Below are 20804 nucleotides of genomic sequence, written 5' to 3' on the forward strand. Positions count from 1 at the left end.
GATGGGAGAGATTGTGGGTTAATCTGTGGAAGCATGTGAGAGGGACAGGATTTCCCATGATCGTGAGAAAATGACCTGAGAGAGAGGGAATATTGATTAATTTTGCTAATAAGAGGATTTTTTGTTGTTGTTGTTTTTTGTTGCCAGGCTGTTTAGGAATGAATGAATCGAATGTAGAATTGCCATGTTCACTGACACACACTCAGGGCTCCATTTACCAGAACCATTGTAAGCCTAAATTGATTGTTGAGCAATTGGCACCCATGATCTTAATGATCAATTTAGGCTTAAAATGCTTTTGGGAAATACAGCAGCCGTACATTTCACCACATCAATATTTCATATGGAATAACAAAGATATCTTGTAAAAAAAAAGTCAATCTTTAGTTATGCCCTATAAATATTGATCATCAAATCAGTTTTTGTTGTGATACATTATTTATTGGGGATATTAATATATTAATAGATAAATGCAGTAACAAATATATTAGAAATACTTTAAAAACAAACTTTTTGCCTTGTTCAACAGGTTTTTGGTCATCTAAATGAAATTAGAAAATATTAATTGGAAAAGAGTATGGTCTATAACAAATAAGTTTTGTATTAATAATAAAATTAGAGAGGTATCATATAAAATTGTACACAGAATTTACCCTGTCAAGGAGTTACTTTCTAAATGTTTCCATTTGAATATTGAAAACTTGTGCAAATTTTGTGACAATGCCAAAGAATCTGTAACTCATCTCTTTTTAATTGTATTTATTCAAAAAAAAAAAATTTGGTTGGATGTTTCAAATTGTATTTCTAAGTTGTTTGAAACATGTCTACAAATTGAGCTGTTTGATGTTGTTTTTTTTTTTTTTTTTTTTTTTTTTTTTTTTTGCAGGACAATGTTGATTCCAAAAGTGCTTCCTTATGCAACTTTTCATATTACTTGGAAAATATCACATTCATGTGAAAAAAATTGGCTAAAGCCAAGCCAAGCTTTGAACAATTTATAAAAGAGATTAAACAATATGGTAATTCGTAATTCAAAATGGCAAGAAAGACCTAGCTTTTTGTAACTTTAATTTATTGTAACTTATTTTAATTTATTATTTTTACCCCTGGCATGATTTTTTTTTCTTTTTTATTATTTTATTTGTTGTGAGTTGTAATTGTCATGTACATCTCTTTGTATATTCTCTGTTAAAAAAAAAAAAAAAAAAAAAAAAAATCAGTAGGCCGCGCCCGTGAACACATGACGTCGATTTCTAGCATGCTTTCGGTTTTCATTTCCGCTGTTCATCGCTGCATGGTGAGTACAAGCTACTCTTCTTTTTTTCTCAAGTTTTATTTAAAATTTTTAATTCTAAGTGGCGTTTAGTGTGATGATAAAATGAAGTGGTGTAAAAATAAGATTGTGTTCTTTACTCAAAATATCACAAATCACTTGGCAGTGTTTTCCAAAAGCATCGTAGGCGCATTTGTGTATGTGTAGGCCTATATGTTTTGGTGGGATTAGGATATAGTGTTAAAACTGAACCTGAGGGCTATTTCACAAAACCAAGATAGTGGATTAAGCCGGGATTTTCCAGATATCCTGGCTGAATTAAGCCGGGACTCGGTTTCACGAAAGCAGTAGCACATAAGTTACCATGGCGTTTTATTCTGTGCAGCTAGCCTGCTCCAGACCAGGCTAACAGCCAGGCTTAGTCAATCCTCGTGCCTTATCTGTTCAGTCAGTGGTCATGCAGATCAGAATCCAATGTGTTTTGTCAGTTATTCCGTTTTGTCATCTATAAGTTCAGCGCAATTTTATCAGTCTGCATTAAAATACCTCAGATACATATTGGCATTCAGTCAAGTATAGCCTACTATTATTATTGTAACATTATGATGGTAGCCTACCATTATTAACTATAATAATAATTATCCATATGGGCATTGTTACTATTCAATTGTGTTTTTGAAGACAGATAGGTATTTAATAGTCTATTGTATGTGATGAGGGAATTAGAGAAATGGCTGATAAAGAAGCAAAAGTTTTGTCAATCAAGTCAAGCAATATAAGTAGCTCTAAATACATGTTTCTTCCTATACAATGGCATGCCTATTTTTGGATGACATTTGATGAAGCACTTATATTGAGAAGGCCTTTCACACGTGAAAGAGTGTTTCGGGACAGGTCCGACACATTGGCTTTTCCCGACAATTACCTGCAAGAGCGTTAGGGTAGAAGTGGAGGAAAATGCCCCCCTTAAAGAAAATAAGACATTACTGTAAAACAAAACATAAATGTGACTAGAATTGCCATCCCAGTTTTGAGTGTCTTTGGCAGGAGTTATTTACCAAATATTAAAATTGGTCAACCTTCATAATTAATTTGTTTTTTGACTGAAAATATTTTTGTACAAAGGGGGCGTTTTGCCCCAGCGGTGGGGTAAAACACCCCCCAAGGTGGGGTAAAATGCCCCCTTTCTTACCAACCAGTTTCCTTCATAGATCAACAGCAAAATGAACATAGTTTTTAATCTCTAAAAGTAAAAGACAAGTAATGCAACAACATAATATACTGTATATACCTATTAATATTTATTTCAGGAATGTAAAAAATAGCCAAATTTATAACATTTGAATATTTTGATTTCTACACGAGGTCTATAATTGATGTAGTATTTGTTCATCATTATCATCAAGATAAACAGAAAACCCTAAATAAATATTAAACATAAATTAGTATATTAATAGTGAAATATATTACATAAATGCATTAAAAGTCACTGTTTTATCATTGGGTCACCTAACCACCTTCCATCATTGCATTCACCAAGCTAGCTAATGCTCACTTGAAGTCATTTTTTCATGTTTTGTTCAAATATTTAGATTTTACGGCCTAGTTATACTGCATTCAAGTGTAAAATAAAGACTTTGATGAACAGAAATATGTTACTGTAGTAATTATGATAAAGAGAAACTATGCCCCTTGGGGGGCGTTTTCTCCCACTCTACCCTACTGCTTTTCTGGGGATTTTTAACAAAAAAGAGGAACATTAATAAGCTGTGTAACATAAATTAATCAGCTGTCAGCAGTGTTGGGTAAGTTACTCTAAATAAGTAATTAATTACTAGTTACCAATTACCTCTTCAACAGTGTAATTAGATTACTGTACTAATTACTCTCTCTAAAAAGTATTTAATTACTTTTATTTACTAATTACTTTCAAAATCCCATATCAACCAGCTGAATAATACAAGGAGAGGCATGAATCTGTTTTAATTCTTTCAAATAAATACTATAAAATTGCATGAATTATCCTTAAACTGACCAAGGTGGAGAAGGTTACATTAGCTATAAAAACATACTTTTTAGCATCAGACAATAGGCTACATTTTGATGTTAAACCCACTACTGTTTTATGTCTGATCTCATGACATTTCACACTTTTTTCATACATATTTTACAATAATTCATACGAATTTGTACGAGTGCGGTCGTAATATTTAGATTCCTCATAAAATGCATACGAATCGCTGTGAGATCGGATTGATCTATACACAGTTTTTACCTCAATTACATCAGAAGTAACTGTAAATAAATTACAGATAAATTAAGAGTAATCCCTTACTTTACATTTTCAAGGAAAAGTAATGAAATTACAAGGAGAGGACAAGGAATTTACTTAGTAATTGGTTACACCCAACACTTGAGGTATAGCGCACGCAACTTATCCATTGTAGCATCAATGAATCTGTGATGGACTGTGTGGTCTGTTGAAGAAAGCTGTTGACTCCCACTTATCTGAATTACTTACACCTGGCTTGACATAGCCGCTCCTCCTGAGCCTGGTTTGGCCTTTTTGAAACTGATAAAGCCAGGATGCACTGATCACACTAGGTCAAGCCCAGCTTTATCTCTTATCCTGGATTTCTAAATTCTGCTTTTGTGAAACAGCCCTCAGGAGAAGAAAAATAGGATGTAGGTAATAGTAACAATATACAAAGTTATATTGTGGGATTTTCTATAAATAAATTGAGCACATGTACACTATTTTAATAGTATTGTTATTAATAAGTATACATTTATTTAATTGAACATGAAACAATTATGTTAATTCTGATGAACCTGGAAGAATGTTGCGCATAACCCCTATAGTATAGATCATCAGAATTAACATAATTGTTTTATGTTTTATATGATATTTTTCTTCTCCTGGTTCAGTTTTAACTTGATTAATTCAGGTGTGTCTGATTATTGTGGCTGTGACTACTGAGGTCAGGCACACCTGAACCAGAGAATGTCTAATTGAAAAGAATTGGCACTGGCTGGTTACTTCCGGGTTCTGGACTGGCTGCAGTAACACGTCTGTGTCCATGCGGGGGCGCTCGCGGTCGAGTGCAGAATGAATGGGAATCAATGGGGTTTCACCCCCACAAATCCACTTTTCTCAGGATGTAATTTTTTGTCAAGTAATTTGAAAGTTGCATTCAAAAGGGAGGGCTAAGATAATACACTCAGCTGAAAATTATATTTTTAAGTTCACTTATCTGTTCTAAAAATCCGTTCAAAACTGTGATGATGTCACACAATAGCAGAATGCTAGCGTGTTCCGGCCAACAACAGCCTAACCTGTAAGAAATCAAAAGGACATAAGTACTCGTTCATTCGACTTTTACCCTGTAATCTATATTGAACTTAAGGAATCAACAATAAAATATATGTTAATTTAACGACAAGCAGGTGAAAGAGACACTTTTAGCCGTTTAGCCCCATAGACTCCCATTCATTCTGCTCTCGCCCGCGATCACCTCCAGTGGAATTCTAATGAAACTGCAACCAGGATGATACACAACGGGGCTAATAGGAAGTGCCAAGGCTCTCCGTTAGACGGGCTCTGCCTGAACTAATCAATTTGGCCAATAATGGCAGACAGGAAACAAGGGAGCTGGCTTAAGTTCAGGAAGTAGTGCAGCTGTGCATAAAGTCAATTGACCATATCAGAGCCCGTCTAACGGAGAGCCTTGGCACTTTCTATTAGCCCCGTTGTGTTTCATCCTGGTTGCAGTTCCATTAGAATTCCACTGGAGGTGATCGCGGGCGAGAGCAGAATGAATGGGAGTCTATGGCCGGGGCTAAACAGCTACATGTTTCTCTTTCACCTGCTTGTCGTTAAATTAACATAGATTTTATTGTTGATTCCTTAAGTTCAATATGATTACAGGGTAAAAGTCGAATGAACGAGTACTTATGTCCTTTTGATTTCTTACAGGTTAGACTGTTGTTGGCCGGAACACGCTAGCATTCTGCTGTTGTGTGACGTCATCACATTTTTGAACAGATAAGTGAACTTAAAAATATAATTTTCAGCTGATTGTATTATCTTAGCCCTCCCTTTTGAATGCAACTTTCAAATTACTTGACAAAAAATTACATCCTGAGAAAAGTAGATTTGTGGGGGTGAAACCCCATTGACTCCCATTCATTCTGCACTCGACCGCGAGCGCCCCCGCATGGACAGAGACGTGTTACTGCAGCCAGTCCAGAACCTGGAAGTAACCAGCCAGTGCCAATTCTCTTCAATTAGACATTCTCTGACCATATGCACAGCTTCACTACTTCCTGAACTTAAAGGGATACTCCACTTTTTTTGGAAATAGGCTCATTTTACAATTCCCCCAGAGTTAAACAGTTGAGTTTTACCGTTTTTGAATCCATTCAGCCGATTTTCTGATATTTAGAAGAATATCATTGACCAGACACAGGGCTCCAGACTGCGACCAAATGGTCGCATTTTGCGACCAAAATTTGAGAGTGTGCGACTGAATTTTACATCCAGTCGCACATGTGCGACCAGTAAATTTGCCGCACGTTAAACGCATGGTAAAGCGTGGAAGGGGCGCGTCTATGAATCCGTGACAAGAATAGCGCGCGTAAACGTCTGTGGGAAGGAGACGGAGACAAATATCACAACCTGATGTGCGTCTGAGCAATCAGCGATCTATCGACTCGTTAGTCGTTACCTAGCAGCGAATGCAAACAAAATGAAAGTGGAACGAAAATACGTCACTCATAGGACCGTGGAGCAGCAGCAGCGATCCGAATCATTGACGGTAAAATAAAGCCGCGAACTTGCCAGTCGCGGGCCGATCTCGCTCACGCAACACTGTTAATAGGAGATCCAGTGAAGAAATCCATTGAATTCGCCTCAGAATTAATAACATCAACACCACGAGATCCAGTGAGAAACACTCCGATTCGGCGCAGAGTTCTTTTATAAACCATATCAGATCAAACAGCGCTGACGTGGAAACAAGGAGAAACACTTATAGAAGGCTTTCAGTCCACAAATCAGCCTAACAGAACCATGGATTTAGGCTAATGTAGTAAGTTAACTCTAACCATAAATATGATAATGTGTAAGAAAGTCAAATGCTTACAAGTAGCCTAGCAGCTACACATCTTTTCCCAGCACTTCAATAATATCATATATAAATGTTTTATTTTTTTGTATTTTTTATGTGATTACCAACACATTTTTTGTTCATCCTTTAAAGATTGTCCTAAAAAGAAAAAAATTGAGATGTTGGAAAACTCTTATTTAAACACTTTAAAAAAATAATAATACCATTGTAAACAGTAGGATGTGTATTGGCTATTTTCGCTCCATATACATATTTTCACTACTTTTATTAATTAATATTAAGACATTATAAATGATAATAACTAAAGTTAATTTCATCTACACCCTAAATTAAGCTTAGTGATTTATTGTCAGCACCAGTGCTACCAAATTTTTTATTTTTTTTGTAGAACTCGCTGTGAGTTCTCATTTGAGGTGATGCTGCCCTCAACTTTGAGTCTGAAACCCTGTGAACTTAAAACAAAACAGCATATCATAATGTTAAGTCTATTTATTATTAAAGAATTTGTCAGTATTACAGTTATTTTGGGGGAAATTTGAATAATTGCATTGCAAGCTGATTTAAGGTGTGCCCCTAAATTTTCAGCTTGCGCTCCTAAAATTTTCAGTTAGGGGCAACAGCGCTCCTAGTAAAAAAAGTTAGTCTGGAGCCCTGAGACAGTTTCTGGTCTCATTGACTTCCATAGTAGGAAAATAATATAATATGGAAGTCAACGAGACCAGAAACTGCCTGGGTACTGATATTCTTCTAAATATCAGAAAATCAGCTGGATGGATTCGAAAACGGTAAAACCCAACTGTTTAACTCTGGGGGAGTGGTTGTGTTTCTTTAGAAATAAACAATGGACAAATGGAGTCTTAAAACGCCTCAGATGTAAAGTTATTCGCTGTCAAAGTGACGCCAAAATGAAAGGGAGTCAATGGAATGCTAACAGCAGGTGAAGGCTTGTTAGCCAATGGCAACCCCCTTGCTTGGATTTAGCATTTAGCCAGTGTCCTATGATGAGGACGTTAGCTACTCGATTCAAACTTTCAAAACGGAAATCAGAGAATGTCTTTGGGGAAATGCTTTTAGTTTTGCGCTAGCGCTACTTTTTCTCTATTACCATTGCTTCTCTTCCCAAATGAGGTTCCGGTGTACGACAGAGAGATACACTTTTAATGAAAGTGGAACGTAAGTTGACTGAAAGTTCCAGGTAAAGAGGTTTATGATCGGTCGTGCGATCATGAGGTGTGCCCTCGTTGCATGTTAGAGAAACATAAGAAGTGATGTGGTTTTGATTTGAAATGGTAGACTGACTAATCACGTCATAGTGTTTAACTTAATTAATTATATACTTTTGTTCACCCAAATAAATATAAAAAAAAAAAACTGCAAAATTTCTTTGTCGTTAAATTAGCACTCATTTATTTTACCCAAATAAGCTATTGCCTATAAGAAATGAGCAGTACTTTTGAAAAATATTCATTATTGTAACGTTACACATCAGATAAATACTCTTACCAGTGCAAGTTACTGAGTGCACCTTGGGAGTGATAGTCAAGATATTTAAGCTTCTCTTAGTAGCAATATTGAATAAACCACAAAAGTCATTTTTTATGTTGAAATATTTTTGTTTACCGTTGCAAGCTGTTGAGTGACATTTGACTCAGTTTTAGGTTTCATGAATTACTTTTTTTTCCCAGTAACATCACTTCAAGGTTTTCTACTGTTCTCATAGCAGCAAAATGGCTGAAACATCTGATGATCAAAATCCCTTTAACTGTCCGATCTGTCTTCATCTTCTGAACAACCCAGTAACTACATCTTGTGGGCACAGTTTCTGTATGAACTGTCTTAATGAGTGCTGGGATCGAGACGATCAGAAGGGAGTTCACAGCTGTCCTCAGTGCAGGCAGACGTTCATCCCAAGACCTGCTCTCAGCAGAAGCACGGTGCTGGCTGAAGTTGTAGAGAGAATGAAGAGAGAAGCACCAGAAGCAGGAACAGCCTCTCCTGTTCTCAATTATGCTGTGCCTGGGGATGTGGAGTGTGATATATGCATGGAGACCAAACTAAAAGCCATCAAGTCTTGTCTGGTGTGTTTGGCTTCTTACTGTGAATCTCACATCCAAACTCATTATACATCTCCTGCATTAAAGCGGCACAAACTGGTCAATGCCTCACCACATCTACTGGGCCAAATCTGCTCTGAACATGGTAAGCTACTGGAGCTGTACTGTTGCAAAGATCACCAGCTGATATGTATGCAGTGTGCTTTGATCAACCACCAGAACCATAAAATGACTTCATCTTCAGCAGAAAGACAAGACATACAGGTAGGGCTATTGATTTGTCTGAATGACATTTTGTATCATTAAAAAGTCTGTTAAATTGGACTTTTTTCCTTGTATTCAACTGAGGATCTGTCTGGTTTCACACACGAATGTGTTACACAATTAGTTTTCATCCACCTCTAACTGATGTGCTGGACAAAATTGTCACAAATAATATTTCATTATTAAGACTAGTAGATATTATACTTGGTGGAAAAAAAAAACAATAAGAGTTGGTCAGAAACCCATCACATGTGACCTCACATACTAATGAGTTAAAAAAACTTCAGTGCATTGAATGACAGAAGATCAGCTATATAGTACTGTCAGTACATCTCTGAGATTATTAAAGGTGGGGTATGTGATTTTCTTTTTTGATTTTTTTTTTCAATCACATGAAATCCTATTCCTAACCCACTTACAGCCACTGAGTTAGAAGCACTGTAATGAAAATAAAACAATTTAATCATCTGTGGACCGGGAAGGGCCAATCATTTCCTAGACCACCAAGAATCATTGAACAGTAAATGCGTCAATCAACCAGTCGTAGTATTCCCCCTCCCCACCCCCCTTTTCGATTGGGTGGAGTGGGTGGAGTCAGGGCCCGCGTTGGAGGAAAGAAGGTAGGAAAAATCCCATACCCTACCTTTATAAAAATGTTTTAAATAGACACTTCGATGTGGATTGTTTTTTTTTTTGTTTGTTTTTTTTCAGGTAGTTAAAATATAAGATCAATGTAATGCCCAAAATGTTTTTTGAAAGAATGCATACTTTTCAATGTTTGGGAACAAATTTCATAACAAACATAAAATTTTACAGAAGCTTAATTCCAGACTATTATAAATTCAGTCACAGGGACGGTTGAAGAAAAATTTGGATACCCTACAAAAGGCAATGCAGCAGCGAGAAACAAAGGTACAGGAATTAAGACAGGCCGTGAATTCTCATAAGGTAAGTACATTGTGTAACATCTTTAATTTTACCACAAAATACAACATTAGCATTTCAGATTATTTGGAGGATTGACTGCTAAATGATGATTTATTATAGTTATAGTATAATAATGTACTCAACTAAAGTGTGCTATATTATAGTATGAGAGTACTGTAATAGTGGGAGTGGGGGGGGGGTCATTTATAATATAGTCTATTGTAACACTGATATGTGTTGTTGTTGTTGTTGTTTTTGTTGTCAATTTGATTGTTTTAGGTGTAATTTCAGAGCTGACATTGTCTAGGGGTTACAGTCAGAGCTGAACCAATGGGGTGTTTCTTACAGCCTAAAGTTTTTCCTCTGTCATCTAACAGCTCTCTGCACAGGCAGCAGTGCAGCTCAGTGAGAAGGTATTTACTGGTCAGATAAGCTCCATGAAGAAAAGACATGCTAAGGTAACAGAGGTGATCAGAGCTCAGGAGAAGGCAGAAGTAAGCAGTGTTGAGGAACTCATACTAACACTGGAGCAGGAGATCAGCGACCTGAAGAGGAGGCGTGATGAACTGGGGCAACTTTCTGAGGTGGAGGATGACATCTATTTCATTCAGGTAACAACTCTGGCAATAAACAGACTTGGGTTTGCATCAAAAGTCATTTCTTGAAATGTTTTATTTATTGCTGCTTTTTCCATTGCAGAATTTCTCCTCTCTTTCCGACTACCAGTGTTCAAATTTGTGCAACATCTCCGTCAGACAACATTTGACATTCAAGGAAATAGAAACCATAATCTGTCAGCTGAAAAGTCAACTGGATCTCTGTGAACAAGATATTGTTCGGATATCAGAGAAAGGTGAGATAGCTTTTAAAGATGTTTAAATAAAATCTACTTATTGTCTTTAACTGAATTTAAATTTTTTATTTTAGTTTAATTTTCTGTTGTCAAAATTAGGTTTGAGCATTGACTTGAAGCAACAGATTTGAAGCATTGGTTATCATGTCTACCAAAACAAATGTTAGAGAATATGCAGGCAGATTGTCATAATCATGGAATGTGTTTTTTTTTTTTTTTATCTTAATAGTTCCCACTATCCATATAATGGTGAATAATAAGAAGATCACAGAGTGTAAGTCAGCTTATTTTTCACATTTAAAAAAAATAAAATAAATATAAAAATGCTTTCTCAAATATTCTTGTCTCAAATATATGTTTTTTATTTGTTTAGATTTGCCTGCTCAGCCCAAGACTAGAGAGGAGTTCCTTATGTGTGAGTTGCACTGTAGCGGTTTGTAAATGTCAGGAGTGTGGTAAAAAAATTACATATGTTTAATTTTTATTTGATTTTATCAATAGATTCCTCTGAACTGATTCTGAATAGCTCATCAGCCTGTAAGCTGCTCTCTGTACGGAACAAGTCTGTGTCAAGGCGTGAAAAGAAAAATGTTGTTGACCCATACTATGGACGTTCTTACAATGAAGCTACAGCCACATACCAGGTGTTGTGTCAAAACTGTCTGTCTGGGCGCTCTTATTTTGAAGTTCAGTTTGGAGGAACTGGTGGTTCTATTGCGTTTTCATATGACAACATTAGTCAAGGAGGAGGATCTGTTATATTTGGCTCCAACAACAGATCCTGGAAATGTGACTTTCCAGCAGCTAAAATTTGTGTCAACCACAATAGCCTTCAGACTAACATTAGCTTGGTCTCTACAATTGGAGTGTTTCTCGATCAAGTTGCAGGAACCGTGTCCTGTTACAATGTCTCAAGTGATAAAATGACCCTCTTACACAGAATCCAGACCACTTTTTCTCAACCAGTCTACCCTGGGTTTTCATTTCGGGATTGGGGAAATGACTCATCGGTGACTATTTGTGATCTTCCTAAGCACAATAAGTAAATATAATCTGTACCAACAGTGATAGATTCGTGAATGGACTCTAAATTCGAGGCCAAGAAGTCATCCGAAGTCAAGAGAAATCACTGTTCTCATTCATCATTCTTAGAGTATATTTTTAAATGCTGTTAATTGCATTAATCTTAAAAAAATAAATAAAACAAAACTTCATTCACATAATTTAGCCTTTTTTTTCTTTTTTTTTTTTTTAAAGACATTGTTATGGAACTTAATTAAAAACGGTCCTACTCGGGGATGGTCTTTCTTCCTGTTTTCTGTGAGATTTAAGTTTTAGATGCAGTAAATTCCGCTCTAGATTTCAGTTTAACATTTGTTTGAATACGACTTTTAAAATAGTTGATTCAGGTTTAACTTCCAATGTGCGTTGAATGTGTTTTGAACAATAAATTACTTTTTTATACAGACTGAGAAATTGTTTGTAAATCTGTTACAAAAGAACCTTTAAATAAATGTAACCATTGTCAGAAAGAATTGTCTCCCTTGATTTTGCAGAATATTATTTGCATGTTATTTTTGCAGATACTTTTATTTGAAGTGATTTACAAATCAGGAATACTAACAAGCAATTAATCGTTAGGAAATAGTAACATTTGAAGCTTTAAGTAACTTTTACAAAGTAAAAAAAAGCTCTCTGCTTCCTGTTGCATGTCATTTGACCTTTGACCCCCTTTTTATATCATATTTGTATTGTTTTTCATCTCAAAAGACAGATGTGTGTGTGTAAGAGGTCAGAGATTAAGAAATCCTGGGATATACTGGGTGTTTCGCAGTAGTAGTACAATATAAATCGCTTTGTAGAGACATTTAAACCTTTCTTCGATACAGCACATCTACCTAGGCACACTGGCTGTGGTCTGCTTTATAGTGGGGAGGTTAAGTGACTTGGTCAAGACATTATCCAAAGGTCCCCTTTGCTATGGAAGTACCTTAGGGCCATAGGAATAAATTTATCCTAAGACAAAAGTGAGAACATTTTGTATCTAATATACACACATTTTTAAAAAAATGGCCGCTGACCTTACTTGAGAGGCCCATATCTTTGCTTCTTTTATAGATATTAGCTATAATGACACATTTGGTATCAACGTGTACATTTTTGTGGTCAAGGAGTCCAATAAATTAGGTTCCAAGACTAAGAAACAAGAATGTTGTCCTTACCATGACAAGTAAACAATTTAATTTACATAATTTTTTTTTTATTTAATAAAAAAAATGCATGCCAAACACAGTCTAATCACAACTTAATAATTTCTTCGTTTAGGTCCGCTTCGCATGCGCCCTTTACAGCACTGGCAGAAGACGCAGGTCCCGCGGCGAGCATGGGCATCCGGTCGTTTACGTCTCAAGGTAACTCAGAACTGTGTCACAGCTCTGGATCCCTGGAAGGCGATCGACTGGTATCAGATAGGTGTAAACCTGGGGGACAGACCAATGGGCTATATGCACGCATAAGTTCCGCATTTGACGTAAGGATGCTCGTCCATTTCCGGTTGTGTAGATTAAAGCGGAGGAAAACCGGAGAAAACGGGATTATGGCAGAGTCTTCAATATTTACTGTCCTCCCGTCTTTGAAACGAAACGTACATACGTTAAGATGTAATTTTATATATAGTTATGTTTATTTAATATAATTTTAAAAAGAAGCATAAACACAACGAGGGGTGTCTGTTTTATCTGTTTTTGTGACTAACGTTTCATTAGTATAACCATGGAGTATAAAATTCAATATAAATTCTCGGTATTGCATTGGACTCTATGATCGGCGGAAGTTATCGAGCATCCCTAATCCTTCACCGGAAATACCGCCGTGCATAGAGCCCATTCAGGCTGGGACGGCTTTTACGAGGGCAGACTGACTTTTGGCCTGTGGTCAAGCCAAAAAAAGAGCTTGTGCATAAACTTTCCAGAGATGAAGGCGGTCGAGAACGCTTTGCGGATCTATTGTGTAACACAAACGTGTCTACAGTAAAAAAAAAAATGTAGCAAATTATTTTTTGACTCTCTTCTTCGCGGCTTTCTCTGTCTGATTCTGCCTCAAACTGATACTGCACGTATTGACCATAGACTGTAACCATTATTTACATGATAGGACCTTTGGCATGCATGTTTCGCCCGTAAAGGTAATGGGCTTTAACCTCTCGGACAATGTGAGCGACAGTTTAGCCAACCACAACATACAGGCCCAAACTAACCAATCTGAGCCCACTGCCTATTTCTGAGGGAGTGGTTTCATAGAATCAGGAAGTCAACCGCTCGTTCGAGGACAGAGGAGAGCGCGGCTTACAATAAAGGTGAAGTTTATGAAAAATAAGACTTTAAAAAAAAAGAAAAACCACAAATACATGTTATATTGCACCTCATAAACACAATCATGCAAAGAAAAAAAGCAGTCAACCCCCCCCCCCTCCCTTTAAAGTAAAGTCACTCTTGATGACAATTTTTTTTTATGTGAAATGTGCATATTAACCCCCAATTATTGGATTCCTTGATCCCACAAATGTATACTTTGACACCAAATTTGTCATTATAGCGATAAGAGAAGCAAAAATATGGGCTCTATAGAGTTTTTTTCGGTGGCGGCCATTTTTGAAAAAAAACCAAAAAAAAAAAAAACATGTTTATTTCTGATACAAAGTGTGATCTCACTTGTGTCTTAGGATTTATATGACCCTAAGGTACTTTCATACCAAAGGCGACCATTGCATCATGACTTGAAGTCAAAGGCTTATTTTATAGGGTTTAAATACTATTATTCAGGGTGTGTAATAAGCATGGAGGACCAGGGGTCATACCAAACCTTTGTGCAGTCAGCATTCTTAGATTACAGCACAACATTGCAGCACTCACACAATATTTGATCAATATTTTACCTCTAACTGATAAATGTGTACTAGGCATTAGGGTATTATAAACATTAACATTATGAATTTGAAGCTGCTCTTTAAAAATGCATATAAAAAGCTCTATGCTAATACAATTGGATTGACATGACACTCTGAAACACAGATGGTAACACCCTTTTTATTTGATATATTTTATTTAACCTTTAGCTATTTAACCGGGAAATCCATGGATACTGAAATCTCTTTTCCGAGGCACACCAGTTACAAAATATCTCTCTCTCTCTCACTCACATACATGAAACACATGATATGAAGGGAATAGGAGGGCATTAAAAATAGTTTATATTGGAGCATGATACCCCATAAATCAATCATACTCCTGCTTTGATCTGAGTTTGTGGTAGAGAATCCTGCTGGAAGAAAAGAGTTCTATTTTGTCTAAGGAAAACCATACCAGACTTAGCCTCCTGTTATGGACACTCGAGAATTATTCAAAAATATATGTATTTTGTGGGATATCTTTGTGACATTCACATCCTATAAATTGTATATTTTTTACAAAATATAGAAAATATATTTGTGGCTCCTCGGCATCAAAAAATTTGAAAACATTGAAAAAAAAGGATGTTGCAGCAGGTGGCAAATTGAAAGGAATAATACAATTTTTTGTTTGTGTACAGCTACACCTGCTGGTCAAATGGAGGAATAGAGTCCATCGTTGTTTCTCTCTCTCTCTCTCTCTCTCTCTCTCTCTCTCTCTCTCTCTCTCTCTCTCTCTCTCTCTCTCTCTCTCTCTCTCTCTCTCTCTCTCTCTCTCTCTCTCTCTCTCTCTTCTAATATACATATTAGAATATATATATATATGATATATTATAATTGTATGTATTATATATATAATTCGAAATATGATCACTCATCTTTTGTAAGGTTCTTAGTGAAGAAATCTGCATAAATTGCCATCTTTTCATATTCAAATAAGGCCCAGTGATCGTTAAACCCATGAGGGGTTAATGATGAGAGAAAGCTTGTTAAGGCCAGGCCAATTAAACTGCAGAAAAGTCCCTGTAGAAGAGCAGCGTGCAAAACAGGGCAATTAAAGACTAATTATCAAGAATTTTCTTAATTAATTCCAAAAGGGCACATGTGCGTGAGACCTCCCAAATGATGGTTACTCTTGTAAAATTCCAAACTGTGTACATAGAAAACACACATACATCCTTATATCTTTTACTCAGTTTTCAGAAAATGGGTCACCATCAAAGAGAAACTGGAAAATAGAAGCACAATGAAAGATTTCTGCTCAAAGATCATTAGAATTAGCCACCAGAGACTTGCACTTTCTAACAGCTGTCCTGGGATACTGTACAGACTGATATACTGTATGTGCTAAATTAAGATTTTAATAAGATGAATATAAGATGAGATATCGAGTGTGATCTTATTTGACAAAATACAGGACATCTAACAGCTCCAGGCATGATAAAATAATTTTAAAACTGATTTTTTATTTAATTAAATTTTTTCTGATTTATTCCTAACAGCTATGGCTGATATTGACAACAGAGCTACAATGGGACCCTTCATTATGTGGATCATGTTTGAGGAATTTATTAGCCTGTGTGTAATCTATTAGAAATCAATTTAAAGAAAATGTCAAAATGACTTAAAGGGATACTTTTTTGGAAATAGGCTTATTTTACAACTCCCCCAGAGTTAAACAGTTGAGTTTCACCGTTTTCAAATGCATTCATTCAGCCGATTTTCTGATATTTAGAAGAACATCAGTAACAGGACAGTTTCTGGTCTCATTGACTTCCATAGTAGGAAAAAAAAATGTAGGCCTACTATGGAAGTCAATGAGACCAGAAACTGTCTGGTTAATGATATTCTTCTAAATATCAGAAAATCGTCTGAATGGATTCGAAAACAGTGAAACTCAACAGTTTAACTCTGGGGGAGTTGTAAAATAAGCCTATTTCCAAAAAAAAAAAAAAAAGTGGAGTATCCCTTTAATATCATGCTGCCAATAAATCAGTTAAAGGCATCATATCAAAGCACAGCATGAATATTTTAACGTGTGTTTAAAAGTTTGGTTGGTTGGTGTAACATTGGCAATGTTTTTAATACATTTAAAAAAAAAATACATTTACATTTTACATTTATTCATTTAACAGACGCTTTTATCCAAAGCGACTTACAAAAGAGAACAATATAAGCAGTTAAACTTATAGGACAACAATAATGCAAGTGCTTCCCAATGACCCTTCCCAGTTTAGTCTAACACAGTACATGAAGGCCTACTTTTATTTTTTGAAGATAATAGATATAGAAGATAAAGTTAGTATTATGGATCAGGTGTTGCCATAAAAGATGCGTTTTCAGCTGTTTGTTGAAAATTGCCATGGACTCAGCAGCTCTGGTTGAGTTGGGCAGGTCATTCCACCAGCGTGGAACAGGTGAAGGTCCGAGAAAGAGATTTTGTGCCTCTTTGAGATTATGCACCACAAGACGGCGTTCACTTGCAGAGCACAAGTTTATGGATGGCACGTATAAGTCTGAAGTAGAGAGGCTGTGGTTGTTCTGTAGGCAAAAATCAGTGACTTAAATTTGATGAGAGCAGCAACTGGCAACCAGTGCAGTTTTGTGAGATGCTCTCTTCGGCTCGTTAAAGACCACTCTAGCTGCAGCATTTTGGATCAGGTTTTACAGTGCAAACTGTAAGACCAGCCAGGAGAGCATTACGTCCAGTCTGGATAGAGTTTGGACAAGGACTTTTGTAGCATGCTCTGATAAGGAAGGGCCTATCAGAAAATGGTTGATGGACCAATGGTTGAAACTCTCTTCATATCTTGATAGCAATCAAAAATAGAAGTGGTCTAAATATAAAAAAGTATAGGCCCAATGTATCTCCTCTTGTGAAAGTCTTAGGATCAAAAAATGTTTGTCCAATCATTTAATTTGGTCCAAACCAATTGAATATGGGTACATGTTTATTGCAATTCATTGTTGTTTTACAGTCACGGACTGGTCTTGAAAGCATTTTTGTCTTCCTCTATAAATTATGCTAAAAATAGTGAAGGGGTGGATAATGGATTTACATGTATTTATCATTATATTTGTTGTAGATGAATAATATATGGTTTTGCAGTTATATTTGTGTTGTTGGATATACATCATATGAAACATTTTCTGTTTTCTCAAAGACCGTGACACATTTGTGATCATGAAATCACGAAATTATTTATCGTACAGACAGTGATTTACGTCGTAACACTACATTATTATGTGGTCAGGTAATAATTGGGTTTTGCGTAAAAGACTGACCGTAATACTGCGTTTTGGAGCCAGACAATTTAAAATCCTTCTTAAAAGACACTTCTCTGTTCACACACACTATTAAGTTAATCCATATCCAGACGTGTAGACACACACACACACACACACATTCTAAAGTCAAAACAGCTGCCCTATTATTGCAATACCCACCTTCACAGATCTCTCTAAGCACAGAGAGACGCTGCGTCTGTTATTGTGAGGCTTTAATGAATGATACTGTAGTTCAATGGATGTATAGGTGATGTGATGTGTGTGCGTTTGATGCAGTGTGGAGACATAATGTCTAGCAATGTTTAAGAGCAGTAATACTCAGGTAAAGGTTGAATCACCGTCATCAACCTGTCCGGTGTGTGGGCTTGTCATCTATCCACCTAAAAGAAAAGCAAATGATCCCTACAGAGTGAAAAAGCCCTGGACCATATTGGTTTATCTCAGTGGTTCTCAACTTGTGGTTACTGGTGATAGATGGGCAGCAGGAAGAAAAGGAAAAAACAATGATACATGCAAAAATAATAAAATTACACAAAACATAATTATGCATGGTTAAGATGGGAAAATAAGGAGTATCACAGAAAACACTTTCTATATTAATGTTTACTTCAACAGATCTGCGTTCAGTAAAACAACAAAGTATTTAATCTACCACTTGATAATACAATATTTGGCCCATGGTTTGTTCAACCTGGTAAATAAAATGTATTTATATATTTATAGAATTGACAATATTTAGCATATTTTGCATACTATTTGCCCAATGTACATGTATTAAAAAAAGTGTTAAATATTCTTTAATATTAGCCTACTTTCTGTTTCTTTGTAATTATTTGTGAAAGTGATTATCAGTGATGTGAAAATTGTTTTAAAGTAAATCCCATCAGTGTTCATGGTAATATAAATTTCAATAATCTATAGAAATATTTGATAAATGTTTTATTTAAAGACAGTTATGTTTACATTTTGAATAGATGTACAATAGAGACAAAATGTACAAAACTATAGTTTCATAAATAGAATACAATACAATCGAAAAATAGAACAAGAGATGTAGCAACAAATGACCTAATTTTAAACAGCAATAGTTACAATGTGTTTTTATCTGGCTGTATTCAACTCTGTGTGATAAAGAAAGGCACATGTTAAATATTCTGACTGAATGATGCATTCACAATATTTATATCAAAACCTTGATGTGTTTTTCAGTATATACTAAATGAAAGTATGTAGACTCGTGAAACCACACCCATATACGCTCGCGGAATATTTTCCTTCAAATCCATAATGTTTCTGCTATAACAGCCTCCTCACTTCTGGGAAGGCTTTTCACTGCAAGTCGGAACACAGCTGCCGGTTTGGCCACCATTAGACTGAAGAACATATAGGTAGCTTAAACAGTTATGTAGGCGATAAGGCCTGGTTCACACACTGTTCACCCGGCTTCAGGTCTGAGCTTTAAAAAAGATCTTTCACAGCGGTTTCAGTAACTCATTTCTGTATAGGCCACGATTGGTGCAGGGAGAAAAGAGATGAAACCTCCCCTAATTTCTGCAACAAAGTTGCAAGCACAGACTATTTCATGGTATGGGGTTATTTTGATCATGACATCACAGCGCTCTTTTGGTATGACATCACTAAGTAGACGCATTATCAGTTCATTTGAGAACAATTAGAAAATGATCAATCACAGACCAGCGTGTTTATCTTCCAGGGAGCTTCTGAAATACAAACCACCGTGAATCTGAGCAGCGCCAAAGATCTGAGGCGTCAAAGACAAACAGATCAGGCTCTTTAAACTCTTAACTGTCAACAAAGTTGGCTCCATTTCGAACCGAATCCAGAACCCGGAGCTGTAATGTCACAAAGAGCCCTTGGAAAATTCTGGAGTGTTCTGTGCTTACAGTAAACAAAGATAAGAGCCATTCTCATCTTCTCTTGTTTAACTAGAGTTCAGTTGTGCTTTGATTGATAAGATCTGCCCAGGCATTATTTTTGGCATAGAGACAAATGTGAGTGTGCACTTTGTAGTCTCCTTGACATGTAGAGGCCAGACTTTCCTCCTCTTTAATGCTTTCTGTCTCCGTTTCTTGGAAAATTAATACCAGAATCCTGCACACGAGAGGATTATTGTCTCACATATAAAGGTTTTTCCCGCCTACATCGTGTCAAGGTTGAGGAATTTGTATCATTCAAGCAAAAACTTGGAATGTGATTTGGCATGGGATTGTACAGGTAGATTTACCATGGAAGAGGGAGAGTGATATGACCTTGAGTCATGGTGAGTGTTTTTCCTGTGCTGCTAAACTGAGCTGTGAAGTGTTTGGGACAGACTGGAATGTCTGTGGAATTCCCCTCGAATCCCCTGCATCATGCTTTGACAGATTTCTCAACAATGAAGTCTCTCAACCCTGTTCTCCTCACTTTTTTTCTCTCATTCTCTCACTATTGTAGGAAATGTTACCTCATACAAAAAATACCTTTGTGTAAAACACAATTGCACGGGATCTTTCCCTCCCCAAGAACAGTTCCCTTACCTTCGAAAAACACAAGAACAAAATCTTAGCAAGTCTTAACAAGAGAGGAAAACTTGTTTAAACACTGGGTAACAAGTGAAAGCAAATACACAGCAAGGCTGAAGAGGAAATTAATTCTGTACATAAGGTTTTGGCTATATACCGAATATACATGATATTTGTACCAACAACATGATTGTGAGCGTGATATTGGATACACACTCTCATGGCCATTCATAACTACATTTTGTCAAATTGGCAGCTAATTTGTATAAGTTTGAACAACCAATCTTTTTTTTCCGTACAAACTGCTTATACACCATTGATGGGTAGGTTTAGGGGTGGACTTTCATGCTTAACATTTTTTTTTCTTCTAAAAGTCATTTGTCTCCAAATAAATCACATTGAAGTAATTCATACAAAATTAAATTCAGTCAAACTTGAGGACTGATGTATACCCCCACCCCTCAAAAACACAATAGAGAATATTCTCATGAGTAAAGGTCAGAGTTACACTCAAGGGATTTCTCTGAGAAACACATAATCCATGCTCA

The 20804-nt window shown here is 36.2% G+C and overlaps 1 protein-coding gene across 1 annotated transcript; it reads left to right on the top strand.

Annotated features, from left to right (window-relative positions):
- Positions 1-1231: 1231 nt before the first annotated feature.
- Positions 1232-11968, top strand: LOC120479335 (E3 ubiquitin/ISG15 ligase TRIM25). Its single transcript, XM_089117145.1, has 8 exons — positions 1232-1297; positions 8088-8720; positions 9567-9668; positions 10025-10258; positions 10347-10500; positions 10730-10774; positions 10874-10915; positions 11002-11968. The coding sequence occupies exons 2-8, from the start codon at positions 8130-8132 to the stop codon at positions 11544-11546; spliced, it is 1713 nt and encodes a 570-aa protein (XP_088973271.1). The 5' UTR covers positions 1232-1297; positions 8088-8129; the 3' UTR covers positions 11547-11968.
- Positions 11969-20804: the final 8836 nt, after the last annotated feature.

This window comes from Pimephales promelas, chromosome 11 (assembly GCF_988280905.1).
Source record: "Pimephales promelas chromosome 11, fPimPro1.hap1.1, whole genome shotgun sequence".
NCBI lineage: Eukaryota > Metazoa > Chordata > Actinopteri > Cypriniformes > Leuciscidae > Pimephales > Pimephales promelas.